Source organism: Salvelinus sp. IW2-2015, linkage group LG28 (genome assembly GCF_002910315.2).
Source record: "Salvelinus sp. IW2-2015 linkage group LG28, ASM291031v2, whole genome shotgun sequence".
Classification (NCBI taxonomy): Eukaryota; Metazoa; Chordata; class Actinopteri; order Salmoniformes; family Salmonidae; genus Salvelinus; species Salvelinus sp. IW2-2015.
In genome coordinates, this window is record NC_036868.1 from 12,490,392 (window position 1) to 12,513,602 (window position 23,211).

The 23,211-nt window shown below is 45.3% G+C and overlaps 2 protein-coding genes across 3 annotated transcripts in view; one reads left to right on the forward strand and one right to left on the reverse strand.

Moving 5' to 3' along the window:
- The window catches only part of LOC111954269 (centrosomal protein of 85 kDa-like), an 82,034-nt gene that overhangs the window by 33,801 nt on the left and 25,022 nt on the right, over nucleotides 1-23,211 (forward strand). For both annotated transcript variants that reach the window (XM_023973859.1, XM_023973858.2), the window contains exon 3: nucleotides 5,032-5,759. In XM_023973859.1, coding sequence (XP_023829627.1) covers nucleotides 5,032-5,759 — 728 coding nt within the window. The remainder of the gene's footprint in view (nucleotides 1-5,031; nucleotides 5,760-23,211) is intronic.
- LOC111954270 (phospholamban-like) lies at nucleotides 6,600-15,661 on the reverse strand. The gene is made up of 3 exons (XM_023973860.3): nucleotides 15,443-15,661; nucleotides 8,662-9,012; nucleotides 6,600-8,006 (listed from the first exon to the last, which is right to left on the reverse strand). Exons 2-3 carry the CDS (start codon nucleotides 8,817-8,819, stop codon nucleotides 7,997-7,999), a joined length of 168 nt encoding a protein of 55 aa, XP_023829628.1. The 5' UTR covers nucleotides 8,820-9,012; nucleotides 15,443-15,661; the 3' UTR covers nucleotides 6,600-7,996.

Consider the following 23,211-nt stretch of genomic DNA (forward strand, 5'->3'; position numbering starts at 1 on the left):
CACTGTACAGCACATACCCACTGTTACAGCACATACCCCACTGTCCAGCCACCATCCACTTACAGCCACCATACCCACTGTCCAGCATCCATGACGCCTCACTGTACAGCACATACCACTGAGCCCCATACCCACGTCAGCCACCATACCTCACTGTACAGCCACCATACCCCACTGTCAACCACCATACCCTACTGTACGCCACCATACTCACTGTAAGCCACCTAGTGCCACACTGTGCAGCACCATACCTCAGCTGTAACACCAGCAATCGCCATGTAGGCAGCCCATATCACTGTGCATGTCGCACCATACCCCATGGCTGTGTGTACAGGACCGGGATCTGGGACACCATGGCTGTGTGTACAGGGACCGGGATCTGGGACACCATGGCTGGGTGTGATTGTTAGAAGCAGGAGCACTGTAAGGAAGCTCTCCCAAATCTGTGAGTTGTGGGGGGTGGGGGGGGAGCTGAATACTACCAGTCCCAGGCTTCTACAGGCCTAGTTCCCCATCACTTTCGTCTCTCTCTGTCTCTGTCTCAGTACAGTACTGCACAGCGCTATATTTTTGCGTGAATGCTGCAGCAAATCCACTGCAGCGCACTCTGTGTCTGTCTGTCTGTCTGTCTGTCTCTCTCCCTCTCTCCCTCTCTGTCTTTCTCTCCAATCTCTCTGTCTCTGTCTTCTCTCCAATCTCTCTTTCTCTCTGTCTTTTCACTCCAATCTCTCTCTTTCTCTCTCTCTCTGTTCTGTCTTTCTCTCCAATCTCTTGTCTTTCTCTCCCTCTCTCTGTCTCTGTCTTTTCTCCAATCTCTGTCTTTTCTCTCCTCTCTCTGTCTCTGTCTCTGTCTTTCTCTCCTTTCTTCTTCTTGTCTTTTCTCCATCTCTTGTCTTTCTTCCAATCTTCTGTCTTTCTCTCTCTTCTGTCTCTGTATTCTCTCCATCTCTCAGTCCTTTTTCCTCTCTGTCTCTGTCTTTCTCTATCCATCTTCTCTCCCCTTCTTCTCTGTTTTCTCTCAATCTCTCTGTTTTCTCTCCTCTCTCTGTCTCTGTCTTTCTCTCCAATCTCTCTGTCTTGCCTCCTTCTCTCTGCTCTTCTCTGTTTTTCCAATCTCTCTGTCTTTCTCTCCTCTTTCTGTCTCTCTCTTGTCTTTTTCTCCTCTCTGTCTTTCTCTCCCTCTTTCTGTCTCTTGTCTTTCTCTCCAATCTCTTGTCTTCTCTCTCTGTTTTCTCTCCATCTCTCTGTCTTGTCTTCTCTCCCTCTCTGTTGTCTTTTCTCCATCTGCTCTGTCTTCTCTTCCTCGTCTCTGTCTCTGTCTTTCCTCTCCTCTCTCTCTCTTTCTCTCCTCTCGTCGTCTCTCTCTCTTGTCTTTCTCTCCTCTGTCTTTCCTCTCCCCTCTCTCCATTCTTGTCTCCTATCTCGTCCTATTTCTCTGTCTTTCTCTCCCGCGTTCTATCTCTGCTTTCTTTCTCCTCTCCTCTCTCCTGTCTCTGTCTTTTCTGCGTCGGAAGGCGGCTGCGTTTCTGTCTTTTGCTCCGCTCGGCTCTCCGGTGTTTCACTCCCTCTGTCTTGTCCTCTCCAATCTTCTCTCTTAGCCTTTTTCCTCTTCTGCCGTAATGCAAATCAGAACCAGATGAGTGTGTTCTGGGTGCATTAAACCCCAGTCTGGAGTTTAACTAGACTCCTGTGAAAACATGAGGCTTTTCAGTTACTACCTCCCTACCTATATAAGGGTGGAAAACACAGACCTTGCCCTTCCAACCTCCCTTCTTTTATTGTGTCATGAATAACAGTTGTTAGAATGTGTGCGTGCGTGCGTGCGTGGGTGGGTGCGTGCGTGCGTGTGTGTGTGTGTGCGTGCGTGTGTGTGTGTGTGCGTGGGGCCCTTGCCCCTCTTTGATTTCATACAGTAAATAACATCTGAAATCACTCTTAATAAGGCCCAGGTATTTCATCAAGTATTCAAGCCTGCTGGGCCTCAGAACTCTGTATAGTCTTTCAGAATTTTTTTGGGGGTGCTTTTGCTCCAATAACAAGCTTATTGGCATCGTTTAAAAATATAATGCCACTCCCAAACTTGCAAAAGCCAAATCTTCTCCTTTATTTTTCCTGCCTTTGTCCTGAACATATCCTCCCGGCCACCAGTCCGGTCACCACTACGTGGTGTTTTCTCTTTGTGGTTGCTCCCTGGTGGCCCACTATCATATCAGTTACTATCAACTACTGTACATGGCAGCATCATCAGGCTGTCAGAGATGGTAGTCAGTGTTAACATACTGAATGCCTTTTCCAGGTTGTTAGACTCGTGTCTTCTTCACTTTGAGCCATCACGCCTTCCAGACTGCCTGTAGAGGGCTGTGGTAGTGGTCTGGAGGTCTGGTTTAGAATAACCGCATCCAGACCAGGTTATTGCACACAGCCGGCTAGGGGAGGAAGTGTTGTGTGAGACTTGGAGAAAGGGATTTGAGTGGCAGCCGGTCCTGTGTGGAATGTGCTGTCTCACAACCAGAATGACTTGCTCTGGCAACATCACTCCTCAACCCCCAGCCTCTCCAGCCCTCCAGCTGCTCTGGCAACATCACTCCTCAACCCCCATCCCTCCAGCTGCTCTGGCTACATCACTCCTCAACCCCCAGCCCTCCAGCTGCTCTGGCAACATCACTCCTCAACCCCAGCCTTCTCCGCCCAGTCGTCACACCCCCTCCTTACACTCCACTCCAGCTGCTCTGGCTACACCACTAGCCTCTCACCCCATGCCTCCTCCCAGCCCTTCCAACTGCTCTGGCTCCACGCAACCACTCCTCAACCCCCAGCCTCTCCAGCCCTCCAGCTGCTCTGGTATTTGCTCTGACACACACTAACAAAGGAGCCACTTTGTCAGAACCTCAACTAGCCGCGTGCCAGTGTCTCTATTAGCGCCCTGACCTAAGGGTTTCCCGGGCTCAAGGTGAGCGGAAACTGAACCCATAGAACTGAAAACCCACCAATGGAATCTGGTGGGCATGACAACAGGTCTTTGTCTCAGTACAAATCAGTCAAAGTCGGCTACTTCAGTACAACTTGTAAACCAGTGCAATGACCTCCATTCTGAACTACGTTGCTTTCAAAATATTGCTGAATCTTTTAAGTTGATTGACCTTATAACTCGACAAAGGAAAAATCATAATGGATCATTTAATGCGTCTCCCAGTGCCATTTTCACATATTTGACAACATTGCGGTCGTTAGGCATGTGCATCTGGGGGATGTGATGTGAATGGCACTAATGAATAATTTGACATGAGGAGGGCTGACAGAAGGACTGCTCTGTCACTGCCCTGCCTGGTTGGCTCCTCCTCCATAGCAATCTCTGTCACTGCCCTGCCTGGCTGGCTCCTCCTCCATAGCATCTCTGTCATCTGCCCTGCCTGCCTGGCTCCTCCTCCATAGCATCTCTGTCACTGCCCTGCCTGGCTGGCTCCTCCTCCATAGCATCTCTGTCACTGCCCTGCCTGGCTTGGTCCTCCTCCATAGCATCTCTGTCACTGCCCTGCCTGGCTGGCTCCTCCTCCATAGCATCTCTGTCACTGCCCTGCCTGGCTGGCTCCTCCTCCATAGCATCTCTGTCACTGCCCTGCCTGGCTGGCTCCTCCATAGCATCTCTGTCACTGTCAGGGTACAGGACAGTCAGAATCCTTCTCTGCAATGCTCTTTTTTTTTGGCAGAGGTTCTTTGGACTCTGTTTTTCTGGTCATCAATCATTGAGATTGATGTGACGGGACATTACACAGGTTCTGTGTTGGCCAGGAGCAGTACTTTGCTGCCTGTACTGGAGGACTGCCCTGACCTGTCACCATCAGACAGGTCCTCTGTCCTCATCTGGTGGCAGATCAATGTGCTTTAGTTTAACCGACTGCTCAGTCCTCTGTGGTGTATGTTACCACGACAACTGTATTTCTCTATATAAAGGCATGACAAGGAATGACAAAGAAGTTGGTCCGGAGCTGAGACCAAGCTACTGTCCACCCACTCTACCCCAGCTTCCAGACTCTCCCTGTCTCTGTGGCTTACTCTCCCCTCCTCTCCCTTTCCCCCAAACAAAGCCAGGCTACTTACGGTACTTCTGCAACAGTACATTCCTGCTCTGCTGCATTGCAGAGTCCTCTAGTTTTAATAAGATGCACGGAAGCCCTGCTGGTGGCTTAGATGTCTTTATATTTGTCTATTTCTGTACATGATGAAAGTTGGATATGGGCCCCTGGTTGTTGCATGGTTCCATGATGTGCTGATGTAATGGGCTGAAAGGATTATTGGCTTGGAGTCCACACCTACCGGCGTACTCATGGATAACTAGTGGCTGTATTTTAGTGCTAAGGTCTACAGTAGTACTAGTCCATAGGGTTCTTCCAATTAATTACAGGTGTAGAATAACAGTGAAATGCTTATTGGCCCTCCCCAACAAGGCAGAGAGAAACGAAGAGAAATGTGGAAATAATAACACAAGGAATAAATACACAATGAGTAACAATAACTTGGCTATATACACAGGTACCAGCACAGAGTCGATGTGCAGGGGTACGAGGTAATGGAGGTAGATATGTACATATAGGATAAAGTGACTAGGCTACGGGTTAGATAACAGATAGTAGCAGCAGCGTATGTGAAAAAAATTATTTATCAGTCTTATGGCTTGGGGATAAAAGCTATTCAGGGTCCTGTTGGTTCCAGACTTGCTGTACCGCTTGCCCTGCAGTAGCAGAGAGAACAGTCTATGAGTTAGACCTACTGCAGCCTTCTATGAACCAGGACACATTTCAGAAAACATCATGCCCAGTAAGATGTATGAAATGGTTCTTGGAACACGCTGTGCAGTACAATGTTCAGAAGAATCACTCTGAAGAACCTCCTTTGTTCCCAAAGTCTGCACTTCCAATAAAGTTGTGGTCATTTTGTTGTAGAAATGTATGTAGTTTGAATAAGTAAGATAGTCCACACATACTGTTCTGCTTCTCTAAGTGTCTTTCTCGTTCCCTCTCTCCTGTCCTTCAGACCAATCCAGCTCCAGCACCACCCTGTCCTTCCAGCCACTGCGCTCCCAGGGTGCCATCCCCACAGCCCACGTCATGCCCTCGCCCTCTTCCGGCACCAAGCTCAGCACGGTACTCTGCCCTGGGGTCAGCCCCTGGTCCTCCTGCCAGCTGCCCTCGCCCCTCGACAGTCCCCTGGACATGAAGGACCCCCGGCCCGTCCGCCGCTGGTCCTCCCTCACCCGCCTCAGCGTCCAGGAGAAGTCCAGCCCTGTGGGCCGGGTAGCATACCGCACAGACCCCCACGGCTCCCTGGACAGAGGCATGCTCTATGGTTACAGGCAGGACCCTCTGCGCCCCACAGAACCCTACCTATCCCAAGGGCTCCACCTGCGCTCCCCAGGGGCTGAGGCCCGGTACAAATATCCCCTAAGTACTAAGACAGACTCTCACTCTGCCTGCTCATCCCCGCTCAAACCCAACACCTTAGACCTGACCTACAGTGCCTTACCGGAGACCAAGCACCCTGGCGTCGGGCTGACGGTACCCAGCCAGAGGGGCCTGCCACTGGGCCACCAGGCAGTAGGAGGGTCCCCCATCCAGCCGGCGGTGAGGACCCAGATGTGGCTGAGTGAGCAGATGGAGTACCGGCCTCCCGGACCTGGGACAGAGCTATGTGGGGGCTTGTCGGCCTGGCAACAGGAGCAGCAGCAGAGAGAGAGGTTGCGTCAGGAGGCCGAGCTCAACCAGGTGAGAGGAGGGGATGAGGAAGTACATTTTTAATTTTTTAATTTCACCTTTATTTAACCAGGTAGGCCAGTTGAGAACAAGTTCTCATTTACAACTGCGACCTGGCCAAGATAAAGCAAAGCAGTGCGACAAAAACAACAACACAGAGTTACACAAACAAACGTACAGTCAATAACACAATAGAAAAATCTATGTACAGTGTGTGCAAATGTAGAAGAGTAGGGAGGTAAGGCAATAAATAGGCCATAGAGGTGAAATAATTACAATTTAGCATTAACACTGGAGTGATAGATGTTCAGATGATTATGTGCAAGTCGAGATACTGGGGTGCAAAACAGCAAGAAGATAAATAACAATATGGGGATGAGGTAGTTGGGTGTGCTATTTACAGATTGGCAGTGTACATGTACAGTGATCGGTAAGCCGTTCTGACAGCTGATGCTTAAAGTTAGAGAGGGAGATATAAGACTCCAGCTTCAGTACATTTTTGCAGTTCGTTCCAGTCACTGGCAGCAGAGAACTGGAAGGAAGTAGGCTACAGTATCTGTTAGACAGCTAGTCAGGGGACTCTGTCAAGTGAACTGAAGGCTCTTAGGTTGTTGTTGTGGGTGTTAACCTGCCAGATTTTCAATACAATATGTGATGAGTCTGTACTCAAAGCTGGTCAATATTTCCCTCCAAATTGTGCACGTTCATGTAGGACTAAATATGAGGGCATGAAGCCCTCTGGTGGGCGTCTGAGGCGTTGACGTTTTTCCTATAGACCAAAGATAAAAGTTGCACCTGCATTCCATAATTTTAATGAAGTCGTTACAATTTTCAATGAAGACAGACAAATGCTTTACAGTTTGTGTATTTTATCTTTATTTTATAACATTCTTTACAAAATGCTGTGCGACATAAGAAAGTGTGAAGTGGAGCCAGCGCCTGCAGATAGACAACACTATAACAGTTCTGCAGTAGTCATGCATGTTTCATCTTCAGACTGTAGAGAGCTTCTCTGTGTTTAGCTGGAGGTGTTTGCTGTATTTACTCTGTAGCTATTCATTACTCTGCCAAAACAAACGAATCAACTACTACTACTGAACACGAAAACATTTGCACTACAGCACACAGTTATGTTAGGATATTGTAGCAACAACATTATATATCTCACTGAAAAGTTTACAGGCTTAGGCTGTACGTACCCATTTTTATTGAGTCAAGAATCTGTTGTACTTATCAACTACTAGTTTAAGAGCAACCTGAGTCTCCAAAGGGAAGGAACCTATAGGCTTCACTCAACAGTTACATAAAGAACTCATATCACACAGCAAAGGACGGTGTATGGCTTTAATCATTTTCAGTTACATTTCAGTTGTCAGTTGTAACATGTGCTTTGGTCCTAATAGCTTTGAATAGTCGGTGACTGTGAGCGTTAAAGCTTTGAAATGATTGATCTCTATGGCTCATATAAACCACAACTCTACAATAAGGATCAGAGAGCATGGATTTATCTCTGTGTTCAGTRCCCTGGCCAGAAGTAGATGTGGTGCAGTTTGGTGATTCTACCACTAGAGGGAGGTAAACTAAACGTAAAGGAGGGCGTTCTATTGATCATGCCATGTCAACTTTATTTCATTTCTTTACCATCGGTGGGTGGAGTTTCATTCTCCTGTTAATTCATATTTTGAATCTTGCCATCCATTGTAACGATCTCATGGAATCCCAACTCTTTTCTACTCTCCAGAAGCTCACAATGTTTAGTTCTACTCCAACAGCCTCCAACAGGCCTTTATTCAGTGATTTTTGATGTGAACTGTTGAATAATAATTAGTTGAAGCCATGGTGTATTTATATGACCAAATCAGAGCTAGAGGGACTCCCATCAGACCCTGTGGCCCTTGGGGACTGGAATTGCTCAACCTATGCCATAAGGTCATACTGTATGTCAGAGGTCAGAGGTTACATGAGTTTGACCAGGACAAGCATGAGGAGCAGCATGATGACGATGAGGAGGAAGTTGAGCATCAGGTTGAGACCGCGGTTGTTGACCAGGTCCATGGTTTCACTCGACATGGAGAGGCTGGGTTGAGGCTGCAAATGCCCCACGCAGAGGGATCAATTCTGGGCAAAGCTCTTCAGTTAAGAGGGTAATTCTGGAGGTGTCCTCAGGAAGACCAGTGATGGAGATGGTTTGATGGATCGTTACATCCCTCTGCTTAGCCCTCGCTGTGCTGTGGTGGTCGTTGGTTCAGCTACAGAGGTCTGGGAGGGAAAACGGGCCGAGTGAGAGACTGGAACACTTACACAGACATACACATGATCATCATGCACATACAAGTCTGATTTCCTTGGGTTAATAGTGTCAGTAAGTTTATATTGTCTGTCTGTGTGTCGTTCTGTGTTGTGTGTGTGTGTGTGTGTGTGTGTGGTGTGTGTGTGTGTGTGTTGTGTGTGTGTGTGTGTGTGTGTGTGTGTGACTAGCCCAGTGTAGCCAGGTGGCTGTAGGCGTTGCGTTCTAGTGAGGGGTGGCAGAGACACTGTGCTGGTGACATGATGTGGAGCACGGATGACAGACCTACAGGAGGGTGACGTGTGTGACACACAACTGACATAAACTGCATCTGAGACCAACAATCTTCTACTGCTCACACACTGCACCTTTATAGTGTTATAATGAGTGATTTTAGTTGTGTCATTAAAATCAGGCAGAATTGATTAAACTCTACAAAAACAGAATCTGATCTTATTCTACACAAATTCCTTTCAATTTAAAACCAGTTTACAAAATACTAGGATAATCTCCATGTTTGCCACCCAATCCCCTCCTCCCCTCCCCTTCCAGTGTTTGGCCCTCTTGAGAGGTCATGGCCCTGTTGGGCTGTAGCCTGGCCCCTCCCGGCCCCTCTGAGGCCCTCACATCAACAACACGATGATGTAGATGAGCAGCAGGCAGATGAGGATGAGGCTGAAGTTGACAAAGAGCTCCTGCAAGTTCTGCTTGGCCTGGGGGGGCACATCCACCACCATAGAGGCCCTGCGGATGGCCGAGCGCATCGTGTGCTGCACCTTCTCCATGCTGGGGCTCGGTGCTGGGCAGTGAGAGGGAGTGAAGGGGCGAGAGTGCACTCTAGTGGTGGCCGGAGGTTAGTGCAGGACAGATGGACAGAGCGGTGGTGCAGATGATAGTGTAGTGGTGGGGTGGGTGATGGAGGGAGGTGGTGGAGGTGACAGGAGTGGTCCCGGTGCCCAGGGGTCTGGTGGAGCTGAGCTGGGGATTGGGGGCAGCAGAGAAGGTTGAGTCAGTGAGCATGCAGAAGACACAAACAGAAAGACATTGTGGAACGGAGTCAGGAGGAAATGATCAGTCACATACTGTTCAATTAAAGGGTTGAACTGAAGGACACATTTTTCTCCCCCCTAACCCATCATGGCCAACAACAGGAATAATAATCAAACACCACTCACTTTGGGGGTCTCATAACCTCAGGCTTTATAATCTATCACAGATCTATCTCCAGTAATTCTGCTCTTGAGTCCGGCGTGTTTGGATGGTTCTGCCATCTCAAGGCAGACAACACAGAGGGGAGGATAATAGATTGATGATAAAATGGACTCCAACCTCCAGGTTTCTCACATAATTCATTCCTCTCTATAAAGGATATTTTCCGTCTGGCTGGATATGGCCAATCTTATTAGAAATTATGAAGGATGCGCCGCTATTTTTTCTGAAAAGGAGAACGGTTTTGTACTTTTCTCTCTAAGAGGTTTATACGTTGCTTATCGAGTCAGGAGCTAGGTTTGAAGTGATGTTTGTAACCCAGGATGTTTCCGTTTGGTATTCAGGGTGTATTTGGCTTAATTTTAAATGTGGTTAAATGTATATTTTGGTATATTTGAATACTTTCAGGGTTCCTGAAGGTGGTGATGCTGTAGGTGGATGATTATTCGATGATTATATGTGGAATATGTGTTTCATGTACTGCACCCGCTTTAGACAGACAAATGAAGTCCCCACTTCTCTGCTGCGTCTCTGACAACTACACAATGGAAAGAGTAGGAGTTGTATAAGGTGTGTCCTATTGATCTGGCTTCACTGCGTTATCTCAGGCAGTGCATAATATGGAAGGATAAAACCTGCTGGAGATCGCACCCCTTATCGGAACGCACACTTCTGACTGGTGATGTGACCATTCAAACCTCTCAGTGGCTGAAGTGGTGCTGTTAAGGAGATTACTGTGGGTAAAACTCTCCGCCATTTTGTGCCGAGAATATGTGCAGTGCATTGTGATTGTCAGAGCAGCCCCACTTCTCTGTACTCCATCCAGACAGGCATTATCTCTCCTTCCAGACTCCTCTCTCCCCACAGGGTCTCCTCAGTGACGGGCATGCCCAGGGAAGGTGAGGGTCTGTGAGTCACTCTCCCAGCTCTTCCCCTGGGCCCTGCTGGTTCCCTGGAGGGAGGGAGTTATTTGGCGAGGCGGTGGCCGGGCCCGCTGACGACCTGCTGACAGCAGTTATCTGCCCGGCTCCAGCTATGTGCCAGCGGTTATTCTTAGGGCTGACCTTTGGCTATCTCACATGGGTGGAGTCCATTTCAACACTAGCCAAACCTAAACTTCTCTTAAACATGCTTCTGATCTGACCCTGTGGACACCAACAGTGAGGAGGGAGGGGAACTGGGAGAGGGGTGCCATGGGCAGGGAGCAGGAGAGTGTGGATTTAATGTGTCGGGATGTTGAATCTGAGGAATATCTAGAGTCCTGATAATAAATCTGTGATGACTAAGGCCCTTTCCTCTATCCACTATAGCACCTGGCTAATCACTGTGATCACTAGCTCTGTGATCTCCTATAGATCTCTGCTACAGAGCCAACAACACTAAGAGAGCAGTCTGTCTCATAGCAGACAACGAAATCTCAGCTCGTAGAATGCTGCATAGAACATTATTTTCGTACATTTCTCATGTGTTGGAGTTGTTGTTTACATTCCATTGTGGTTGAGAGGAATGATAGGCTATTTCCTGCTGTTCTAAGGAGATCACTAGTGGCCACTTCACTGGCGCTCCCAGCCTGAGAGCTTCCAGCTCTGGAGTGGTCATGAGAGTTGCCCCCCTTCATGTCAAGACAAGGGGGTTCATTAATAATAACATCTCCCTTGGCACCACTAAACATGTCACCATCTACTCATTCACTGCCCCCTGGGTTCACCCACCCTTACAAGGGCCTTCTGAAGGGGAGGCCCAGAACCCAGCATGATGAAATGCTGAACAAATAGAGGCTGTTATTGAAACTAGGGATGTGCCAGCACACAAGTACATGGACAAAGTAAACTAGTATTTTACAGCTGCCAGCACGCATCTCTCTTTCACTCAAACAGTGTAGTGTGAAGCGCTGTGTGCTCTAAACAACTATTGGCTAGTTCTTCTGTCTGTCAAGAAACGGTGCAGTGTATCGGTTGAGTCTGCTGCAACGATTGAATTAGATTAGATTGGATTGGGCTCCCGAGTGGCACAGCGGTCTAAGGCACTGCATCTCAGTGCTAGAGGCGTCACTACAGACCCTGGTTCGTTTCCAGGCTGTCTCACAATCGGCCGTGATTGGGAGTCCCATAGGGCGGCGCACAATTGGCCCAGTGTCGTTCGGGTTTGGCCGGGGTAGGCCGTCATTGTAAATAAGAATTTGTTCTTAACTGACTTGCCTAGTTAAATAAAGGTTAAATCATTTCATTTGTTTACAAGCCTCTCTCCCTCAGCTCTCATTTCCCCAGACAAAACACTCAGTCACTCATCTCAGAGCACAAGTCTCCACTTCTCCAAGCATCATGTATGAATCAGAATCCGTAGTCCTCAAAGCTAGACTTTGGTTGTTTTTGTCTGTCAACTTGGCAGTAGGCCAACTTTGTCTGTTCGTATAATTATTCAATTTCTGACGTCGTTATGTGGTGATCCAAGCCCATGCTCGCTATTATTATTTATTACAGCCCAGGTACGTTTACTGGGCGTCAGATCATTAGATAATACAATGACAAATGTAGATAGTTTATTTTGATTGTACAAATGTTAGGCACGGAGATTATCCTAATGGCATAGGCAAAGTGTCGGGAGAGAAATGTTTGCTCCTCTCGAAAGTGAAAGTAATTACGAATACGAGTATGATAAGATCGGCACACCCATAATTGAAACCCTACAGGGACGTTGTTTTGATTTAAAACCCAAACACACCATTCTTCTTCATAAAAATGTTGGCATGGTTCTAAGGAGCCAATGGGTGAAAAACAAAGAAGAACATTAAATCGAATCAAACCTAAGAAGGAAATCCTTCTGAAGCCTGGCAGAAGCATTCCCATGCCAATAATGTTCGTGTTTTTAAAATGTTCTGCTCTCTTGGCACAGTTGCTGTGATAATAAGTCATGTGGAAGCAGGGAGAGGAAGGCTTCCAATAGGCTTGGCCGTTAAACTGAACATCCCACGATGACATCACTGTGTGGCCCAGGAGAGGGCATTAGTTAGTGCCCTCCACAGGCAACAGTGACCGCCAATGTTAAACAGACCCAATCACAGTACATACAGCAGTGTGAACAGTGGTCAATGAATGGACGACTAAAAACTGTCTGTTCTATTTAAACAAAAATCCTCTTCATATCAGCCTCTTCCACCAGGTAATATTGACATTTAGATTACAATGAAATGAGAAGTGATTATCGGTAGGCTTGGGTTAGGAGATAGGTTAGGAGATAAAGCAGATTGCCTTCTTCATTTCACCCGTCACATTATTTGACATTATGAAGTTTACCGTAGTTCCCCAGAACAGTTGAGCCAGTGTGTTTGTTTGTAAATAGCACAACAGGAGAAAGCGGGAGCAGGGGGTCAATGCACAGCTGGACCATCATATTGTGTTAGTGTTCTACCGTGTTTGAGAAGTCAAAGCCCTTTGGATGAGTTATCTCTACTACAGCTTGATCTCCTTGTGTTGTTGCTATGTGTTGCTATGTGTTGCTATGTGTTGCTATGTGTTGCTATGTGTTGCTATGTGTTGCTATGTGTTGCTATGTGTTGCTATGTGTTGCTATGTGTTGCTATGTGCGTAATAGCAAAGTTAATCAACATATTGGTGTTGAGAGCAATGCGGTGGAGGCAGCAGCAGAATGAGGAGAAAACAGCTCTTGCCTTATTGTCTAAGAAAAGTGAGGCGAGAGGAAACCCCAACTAAATTAGTTCTATAATCAATAACCTAACTGTTAATTGTGCCTGGCTTTATAAATCATCCATATAGTGTGTATTTACAAAAATAAGACAGATCCTGCTTCTGTTGCCTGTTTGAATGTTTGTTAAATAGCCTACTGATTCTGTGAGCACCAAGCCTCACGCAACCATAACAAGTCGGATAAACAATTTCACAAATTCGTCTGTTTTTAATCTTTGTTATGCTGTAATAAAAGCTTTACACTTTGTTTTTTGTTAGAACAGCCTCTGGCATTATTATTTAGTGTTGTTTACACTGTTCCAAATTGTCAGAAAATGTATATTTATAATAATAATAACCCTTCTTATTGTTATTATTACCATTATTATTATAATAATAATAAGTAATGTCATTATCATTAGCAGGCTTAGTATAGCAGCATTGTATAACCACCATTGAGCTGTAGGCCTAAGAGCGCATCCTGTTTAGTCTTAATAGCATAACTTACTAAGGCCTATATTTCAATACTTCTATAGGCTACTRTATTAATCAATCATTAATTTGTTCGTGGCATCACACAGCATTCGAGTCATTCATGATTTGAAATGCAATCAAGCATTTTAGTTTCAAAATAAAATAACAAAGCAAACCTTGAATAATTAGCATAAACAATAAATAAACCGTTCCATTTCRGAAATTGCATTCACAAATGAATGCGACTGTTTTTAGTCTTTGCTGTAATAAAGGCTTTACAAAAAAGTGTTACAACAGACTCTGGTACGCTTATAATTTATTTTGTGTTTAAATTGTTCCAAACGGTCAGAAAAATTATATTGTAATCTAACAGCATCTGTTTGGCATACATAATATGCACGAAGCGCTTGCTCCTTACCTTCTTATTCTTTATCTCCCTGTATTTTTCACAACTAGTCAAATTTATTCCACACATCTGACTTCCTCTTTACCTCCTGAGCAACCAGTAAACTTTGTCACGTCCTCTGCATCCATTTTGTTTGTTATAAGCAATTTTTTGATGTGATTATGATATGCTGTAAGTCAGGCCCTATTGGTCACGTGCATGCGATGCATACATGTGTCAGGTAAAGAGAGCAAGGGTTGAGGGAATAGGGAACGTTTTTCCTAAACAAATGAGGGATTTCGGTAACAGAACTTTTCAGTCAGTAATGGCTGTAATTATGTTGTAGCTTCAGAACCACGGACAGCGTGATAAACACTGTTCTGTGGTGGTCGCTGCAGCAGGGACGAGAGAGAGACAATGGGTGCTAGTCACACCATCACTCGCTGTCATTTTTTTTTACACAGCGCAGCAAGTCTGAGCCCGGCGCGGCACAATCAAATCAATTGCGGTTTGACCCCCTATAGTCATTTGTGTCTTAATTATTTCACCAAACAGTGAGCTTAAAGCGTCAGACAAGCTCAGTGCATATGGTTGATTTGATTAAAATACATAGGATGTGTCTACATATGGAAAAATACACGTACAATTTCAACCAATCGATTAATCAAAAGAACAGATGACTCGGTTGACCAAGATTGTTTTGGTCAGGGACAGACTTAGTACACAGTACTGTTGTTCCTTCAGACCAGCATGCATCAAAACGTTGTTCATTTGCACAATGTCTCTCGTTCACATGTAAATGTCCAAACTCACCAAAAATGACATTCGGTAGCTCCTACCTATATATGTATAACTTTGTGAGCCAGATTGGCCTATTTAGCTAGCAGCCTCCATGGAAATTCACTATTACTTGTGCTACTTTTTAGCATTCTGGTAATAGACGCACAATGTGCTTTTTTTGTGTGTTTTTGGCACCCCCTTGTGTACTAAACCGGTTATACCGTAAATCCCAGTGTGAGAGAAGTACAGTATGATGATATGAAAATCTGGATACTGCCCAACTCTGCACTGAGGCAAGCCAGAATGGGTCATTTCATTCCTGTTCTTTCCTCCAGTATATGGTTTGTTGGTTGGTGGTAACCTTTTCCTGTCCACAGACTACCCTCTCATTTCAATAAATAATTTCAGGCCTTTGCCAGATGCAAATGTGTGTGTTGTGGATAGGTCATGGCTGGCCTCTGATTCGTATGTGTGTCTCTCGTGCTGTGAACTACTTTGTATGTTTAGACAGGAGGACAGTTATGTTCGATACTGTTTTGTCCCAGACTGCAGTTCCCCATTGTCTCAGGATTTAGCCTTGATAACACTATTGCGTATCAGAAAATCATCATTACTCTCGAGACAAGTATAMCTTTTCATGTATTTTTGTGAGTTTCTTTATCTGTTTGAACTCCTGTTAGAGCTGGCCCTGGTGATTACGTTTAAGAGACTTTTTGGAGCCCTCCAAAAATGCATTGTTATTAGTTTCAAATTAATGTAGATGATATCATTTTAGCCCAAGTTTAGCTGGAACTATATTACCTTTTTCCCTCTTCTCCTTACTACAGAGAAAGTTGACATTCCCATAGACAAATCGTCATCAGGATTGTGTTCTTACCTGTTCCAGCGGGGTGGATGGATTAATGGATAGATGGATGGGTAGATTCTGCTCTGGAGGTCACAGACAGTCTGGTGAGGAGGCTGGGAGAAAGGCTGTGAGTCCAACAGGCGAGAAGGTTCTCTGGCAGCTCTCTACACTATGTCATCTAGTTTATGGGAGGAAAATCAGATGGGCGGAGAGTAGAGAATAGAGAGGGGGAGAGAGGGAAGGGACAGAGGGATGTAGCTGCCTGGGGGGAGTGGCATCACTGGTATGGGGTCTGTTTATCCTTCTATTGTGGAAGAGGCATGGATGGGCCAASCCCCTCACCTGGCATATATAGGATAGTACCACTGTGTTTGATGTTATCAGGACTGGTTCTCTTCYTCCCTCTCTAGGAAGAAGCCTGCTGCTGGAGGACCTAAACCATCTGAAACCCCGGAGGAGTTGTGTCTCTTCACAGTCTTGTCTGCTAATTAGGTTACACTGGGTCGTTCTGAAATGACAAATGTAGGCTGATTATCACTCATGAAAGTCATGAGCAGCCACAACTGAAAGGCACAATGTCGTGGTGGTTGTTGGTTTCTCAGGAGAATGTCCATCAACGGCTGGCTATATTCTGTTTCTTAATTACATGCTGAAATGACTGTTGCTGTTGATGTTATTCTCTCACGAGAATGAATCGGCGTTCTTGGAAAGTCTCCTGAGAAAAGAGTCATCAACAACATTGCTTACTGGTTTCTTATTGAGAATTCATTTTGCCAGATGCAGTTTGTTCTCCATCAGCGTTTCTGGCTTCCATTCAAGCAGGTTTGGATAGCTTGTCTCATAGCTGCAGCTCCAGTGTGAGCATGCTTGCTAACCCACATAGACCCTGTTTGTGTTTGAAGGATTGTCTAGTGCTGTTTCATGCAGTCAGTCCTCTATGCCCCTGTATCAGAGAAAACACAGTGGTCATCAATCTCTCCAGGGACTCCGGATCTGGGAACTTTCCTGCACCGTTTTTCAGCCCCAAAGCATAAACAATATCGTGCCTTTTTGGCTCTTCTGTCTTCCTTAAAAGGAGCTTTGAGCTGGTCTTGACTCAATCAAAGCAAGCTCCAAAATGTCTGTTGCTTTGGACAATGAGGAAGGGCGTTAGGGTGACATGCTTCGTCCCTGTTTCCTGTGCATCGGGGGGGTACTGTTCTTGGCACCCCCTCCTGCGGTGGCACAGGTATGCCCTCACATGCTGGATGCCAGCGGTCGGTGCCTTTCATTAGAGGTTTAATGAAGCATGTCACCCAAGCTGTGGCTTACTGATTGTACTCCCCACACACACCCACTGGAGCGGAGAAACAAAAACACACACACACACACATACACCATTCATACCTATCTCTGCAGGGCTTTGTCMCAAAGCTTGCTATCCCTGTCCCCCAAATCCTCTCATCTTTTGGGGGATTAAGAGAGAGAGAGAGAGACACATAGGTGTATATCAGAACCTGTTGTTTAGCTGGTTCATTCAAGTCCAAGCACGAGTGTGGGTCTCGTTAACTGTGACCTTCGGTGGTCTTTGGGTTGGTTTGCAGCCTGTGTTTAGTGCATGTAACAGCCGTGTGTATGCGTAAACACAGAGAGCGGCGGGTAATAAGCAGGTCACAGTGTATTGCAGCTGGCATGGCGGTGCCCTCTGGCTGCGTGTGAAGGCCAAGGCCATGCTTTAGGAGCAGAACATCCACATGTCCCAGACCACACCGCTCTATCCCTCACCTGTCAACACACTGACTCCTCCCAGCTCGTGCCTTATTGTTCCTTCAGGCTCTCTGTTTGTGTGTGTGCGTGCGGGTGTTGTGTGTGTGTGTGTGCGCACATTTGTGTGGGTGTTCGTGTTCGTACGCATTTGCAYACACTTTAACCCTTTATACTCGGGACAATTGGCCTATATTGATAGGGCTAAATTGGCATTTGTATTACAGAAGAAATATGAAGTGCATTTGGGCTCCCGAGTGTCGCAGCGGTCTAAGGCACTGCATCACAGTGCTAGAGGCATCACTACAGACCCTGGTTTGATTCCAGGCTGTATCACAACCGGCCGTGATTGGGAGTCCCATAGGGCTGCTCACAATTGGCCCAGCATCGTCCGGGTTAGAGTTTGGCCGGGGTAGGCCATCATTGTAAATAAGAATTTGTTTTTAACTGACTTGCCTAGTTAAATAAAATAAGCATGGTAGCAATTTAAAGGGACCAGTTTGGATATTATGGGAATATTATTAGACCTAATGTGAGGACACAAGACTGAATCCAAACATTACACGGTGCATTTTACATTCATGTAATTTTCAGCTGATTTGTTGATAACAAAATCTGAACATATTCTGGATACATTCAGTAAGATGATAAGACCTCTCCTGGAAAATGTGGGGTAGGTGCAACATAAGACCAAARAATGACAAGGGTTTGAGTGAGAGGACAAACTGGTGTCTCCAAGTGACCACACCTCTCCACAGTGTGCACAGTTCCTAAGCAATTTCAATGCATTTTATTACTCAAAAAAGAGTCTTCAACTGTAAGATACTTTATTGAGCTCTCCTAGCTGTGCCGTTGAGGAACTAGAGCGAGCACACTTGTAGTTGTTTTGTTTGGAACACAACCCTGCATCCTCCGCCATCACATGATTGTTTACGCAATCCATGATTTGAAAGCTTGTTATATTGCCAACATGACTAGCTAAGTTATAAAACACAATCTTACAGTGGTAGGCTTTCACAAGGCAATTCAGAGAAAGAGGTCATCATGTTGGTGTGTATAGAAAGGAGTCAGGTGTGTCAATTTCTTCACAATAAAAAAACACAGGCTCACTCAATTCAGAACAACCCAGTATGACAACATGTCATCTTGTAACTGTACATCAAACCTAGTGATCATAAACATTGACACTGTATATGCCATGACTTTTATGATTTGGTGATATGAAGTGCACATTTGGACTAACGGGTGTTTGGCTTGCTTGTACGACATCAAAGTGGTATTTATCATCTTGCAAAATACATCGAGTTGTCTTAATTTACAGCATTTCCCTCACTCACATTTGCAAAAGTTACCCAATTAGCGGGAGGGATGAGGGCAACTTCTTGTTGTGTGTGGTGCTCAAGTTCCCAACGGCCGTCAGTCCAAACCCATACAGCGCTGTGAAGCGCAGAGCCAGAGCTCTGACGTCATGTATAATATGTTACTGGACAAGCCACTACGTTCCAATTTAGGTGCTTATTAGTGCCCAAATCTGCCATTTTCAACCCGTATTTATGGATACGAGTGTAAAGGGTTATTAACCAGTATTCTATGACTATTTGTCACTGTGAAGTGGTTTCCAATGAATGGGTTGAGTTTTGCAGTACAGAGAGACCCATTAGGACACACTGTCCCTAAGCTCCATGTGACTAACCTTCCAGCCTCACCAGAGCATGTGGACAGCGATTACACCCCAATCTACTGGGTTTTGTGGTCACTTGTCTGAAAGTCATATGATGCAGTCCAACAGGCACCGTTTTGAGCCATTAAGGTCATGTGGGTCAGTTATGCTTGACCATTGTAACTACATTATATGGTGGAGTTGGCTCTGAATGTATAGCCTAATGCATTCTCTGCTCAGATCAGGGCAGTCCCTGTCCCAATGTTTCAATGCTCGGGGGAGGCGTGTCAGTGGAGGGGGAGGTGTGTGTGCAAGGCTGGGAGAGAGTGCTGAAATCCAGGGTGTCTGGACTGGAGAGCCCTGGGAGGGGGGCGGCGGGGGCGATAACGTTCTGGGAATTGGCAGCAGATTAGCTGTGCTATTTGACAACGTGGAGCTCACCTCGCCTTGCCACGGCAGTAGCCAGGGGACAGGGAGTCAGGAGAGAGAGTAAAAAGGAAAGAAGGAGAGAGGAAAGAGAGGTTCAGGCTTTTCTCTCCTCCATACTGCCCCACCATATGAACGTATTATGAGTTTGCCTGCCAGGTCTCCAGGGCTCTCCTAGACCTCCCCTCCAGCAGAGAGCCATAGAGAGCCAATCATTAGCCTGCTTGGCTCTCAGGTGTCATTTAAAGTAAGTCATYTCCACAGGAAGTCATGGAAGTTGTGTTGTTCCGAATGTGCCAGGTTCATTTTAAATGGTAACATATCGATGCAGCTTAAACCTGCCCCAAAGCCAAATGCTGACCTCGACTGGATGGTCCAAGATAGACTTGGTGAAACATGCTATTTCTGTTGGAAGTAGAAATATGAGGAAGCTGATACAACTGCACTCTTTCATTTTGTAACTCTAGCTAGTGAGATGTAGTAGCAGTAGGTGCGAACCATGTTCACTTCTCTTAGTGTAACCTGAGTCATAGCTGTGCCATGTTACTTGTAACTCAAGCCACACTAACTAGCCAGCAGCATCTTTGAACAGTAGGCCTAACATAATTACAGTATGCTGCTGTAATCTGATCTGATCTTTAAGTAAAAAGCTCTGCCAGGAAGATAGTCATTTGACATGGTGAAAGACCTCCCAGTAACAATGCCTTTAACTATAAATATACTGACATACACTGAGTGTAGCAAACATTAGGAACACCCCCCTTTTTCCTTCAGAACAGCTTCAATTCATTGGGCCATGGACTCTACACAGTGTCTAAAGCGTTCCACAGGGATGCTGGCCCATGTTGACTCCAATGCTTCCCACAGTTGTGTCAAGTTGGCTGTTGAGCATGAAAAACCCAGCAGCGTTGCAGTTCTTGACACAAACTGGTGCGCCTGGCACCTACTACCATACCCTGTTCAACGGCACTTAAGTCTTGTGTCTTGTCCACTCACCCTCTGAATGGCACACATACCCAATCCATGTTTCAGTTGTCTCGATGCTTAAAAATCCTTCTTTAAGCTGTCTCCCCCCTTCATCTACACTGATTGAAGTGGATTTAACAAGTGACATCAATAAGGGATCATAGCTTTCTCCTGAATTCACCTGGCCAGTCTATGTCATGGAAACAGCAGGTGTTCTTAATGTGTTGTATACTCAGTAGGGCTGTCCCCGACCACAAAAAAATCTTGGTTGACCGAGAGACGTCCTGTTCTTTCGAATAATCTATGTGTTTGAATAAAACCAACTATATATTTACTGAGCTTGTCTGATGCTTGAACCACACTGTTTGATTAAATCATTAAGACACACAAATGACTGAAGTAAGAGCCCGATGGTCACACTGTGTTCAAAGACTGACAGAGTGCCTGTGTGACTGGCGCACGTTGTCTCGCTCTCCTCCCTACTGCAGTGAGAAGGCACCACAGCACAGGAAGTGTTTATTGCGCTGTCCGTGCTGAAGCTGCAACATCATTTCATCCATTTCGTTTCTTACTTGTTTCTGACTGAAAAGTTCTGTTACCAAAACCACTCATTTGTTTACAAAAAATATTCCCTATTCCTCAACCCTTGCTCTCTTTACGTGAAACATGTAAGCATCGTATGCATGTGGCCAATAAGCCTGACCTATAGCCTATCATAATTAGAGGTCGACCGATTAGGATTTTTCAACGCCGATACCGATACCGATTATTGGAGGACCAAAAAAAGCCGATGCCGATTAATCAGCCGATTTTTAAAATGTATTTGTAGTAATGACAATTACAACAATACTGAATGAACACTTATTTTAACTTAATATAATACACCAATAAAATCAATTTAGCCTCAAATAAATAATGAAACATGTTCAATTTGGTTTAAATAATGCAAAACAAAATGTTGGAGAAGAAAGTAAAAGTGTAAGAAAGCTAAAGTTTAAGTTCCTTGCTCAGAACATGAGAACATAGGAAAGCTGGTGGTTCCTTTTAACATGAGTCTTCAATATTCCCAGGTAAGAAGTTTTAGGTTGTAGTTATTATAGGAATTATAGGACTATTTCTCTCTATACGATTTGTATTTCATATACCTTTGACTATTGGATGTTCTTATAGGCACTTTAGTATTGCCAGTGTAACAGTATAGCTTCCATCCCTCTCCTCGCCACTACCTGGGCTCTAACCAGGAACACATCGACAACAGCCACCCTCGAAGCAGCGTTACCCATGCAGAGCAAGGGGAACAACTACTCCAAGTCTCAGAGCGAGTGACGTTTGAAACGCTATTAGCGCGCACCCCGCTAACTAGCTAGCCATTTCACATCGGTTACACCAGCCTAATCTCGGGAGTTGATAGGCTTGAAGTCATAAACAGCGCAATGATTGAAGCATTGTGAAGAGTTGCTGGCAAAACGCACAAAATTGCTGTTTGAATGAATGCTTACGAGCCTGCTGGTGCCTACCATCGCTCAGTCAGACTGCTCTATCAAATAATAGACTTAATTATAACATAATAACACACAGAAATACGAGCCTTAGGTCATTAATATGGTCGAATCCGGAACCTATCATCTCGAAAACAAAACGTTTATTCTTTCAGTGAAATACGGAACCATTCCGTATTTTATCTAACGGGTGGCATCCATAAGTCTAAATATTCCTGTTACATTGCACAACCTTCAATGTTATGTCATAATTATGTAAAATTCTGGCAAATTAGTTTGTAATGAGCCAGGCGGCCCAAACTGTTGCATATACCCTGACTCTGCGTGCAATGAACGCAAGAGAAGTGACACAATTGAACCTGGTTAATTTTGCCTGCTAACCTGGATTTCTTTTAGCTAAATATGCAGGTTTAAAAATATATACTTCTGTGTATTGATTTTAAGAAAGGCATTGATGTTTATGGTTAGGTACACGTTGGAGCAACGACAGTCCTTTTTCGCGAATGTGCACTGCATCGATTATATGCAACACAGGACACGCTAGATATCGCTAGTAATATCRTCAACCATGTGTAGTTATAACTAGTGATTATGATTGATTGATTGTTTTTATAAGATAAGTTTAATGCTAGCTAGCAACTTACCTTGGCTTCTTACTGCATTCGCGTAAGAGGCGGGCTCCTCATGAGGCAGGTGGTTAGAGCGTTGGACTAGTTAACCGTAAGGTTGCAAGATTGAATCCCTGAGCTGACAAGGTAAAAATCTGTCGTTCTGCCCCTGAATAAGGCAGTTAACCCACCGTTCCTAGGCCGTCATTGAAAATAAGAATGTGTTCTTAACTGACTTGCCTAGTTAAATAAAGGTGTAAAAAAATATATTTAAAAATCGGCCAAATCGGTGTCCAAAAATACCGATTTCCGATTGTTATGAAAACCTGAAATCGGCCCTAATTAATCGTCCCTTCCGATTTAATTGGTCGACCTCTAATGTCAACCACTCCCTTCTCTCTCCACTCCCTCCTCTGTAGCCCTTGGAGCTCTGGTCACGTGACCAGGGCCAGTGCTTTGCCTGACAGTGGTTTGCCTAGGCAGGCTGTTGTTTTGTTTGTCCATCAGTTAGCCTGACAGACGTGATAGGCTGGCCGTTAGTTAAATAAAGGTGTAAAAAAATAAAAAACGGCCAAATCGGTGTCCAAAATTACCGATTTCCGATTGTTATGAAAACTTGAAATCGGCCCTAATTAATCGGCCATTCCGATTAATCGGTCGACCTCTAATTGCTTCCATCCATCCTCCCCTCAATACGGTGCAGTCGTCCTGTCCCCTCTGCAGAAAAGCATCCCAAAGAATGATGTTTCAAGCTCCATGCTTCACGTTGGGATGGTGTTCTTGGGGTTGTACTCATCCTTCTTCTTCCTCCAAACACATCCTTCTTCCTCAAAAAGCTCTATTTTTGTCTCATCAGACCACATGACTTCTCCCATTCCTCCTCTGGATCATCCAGAT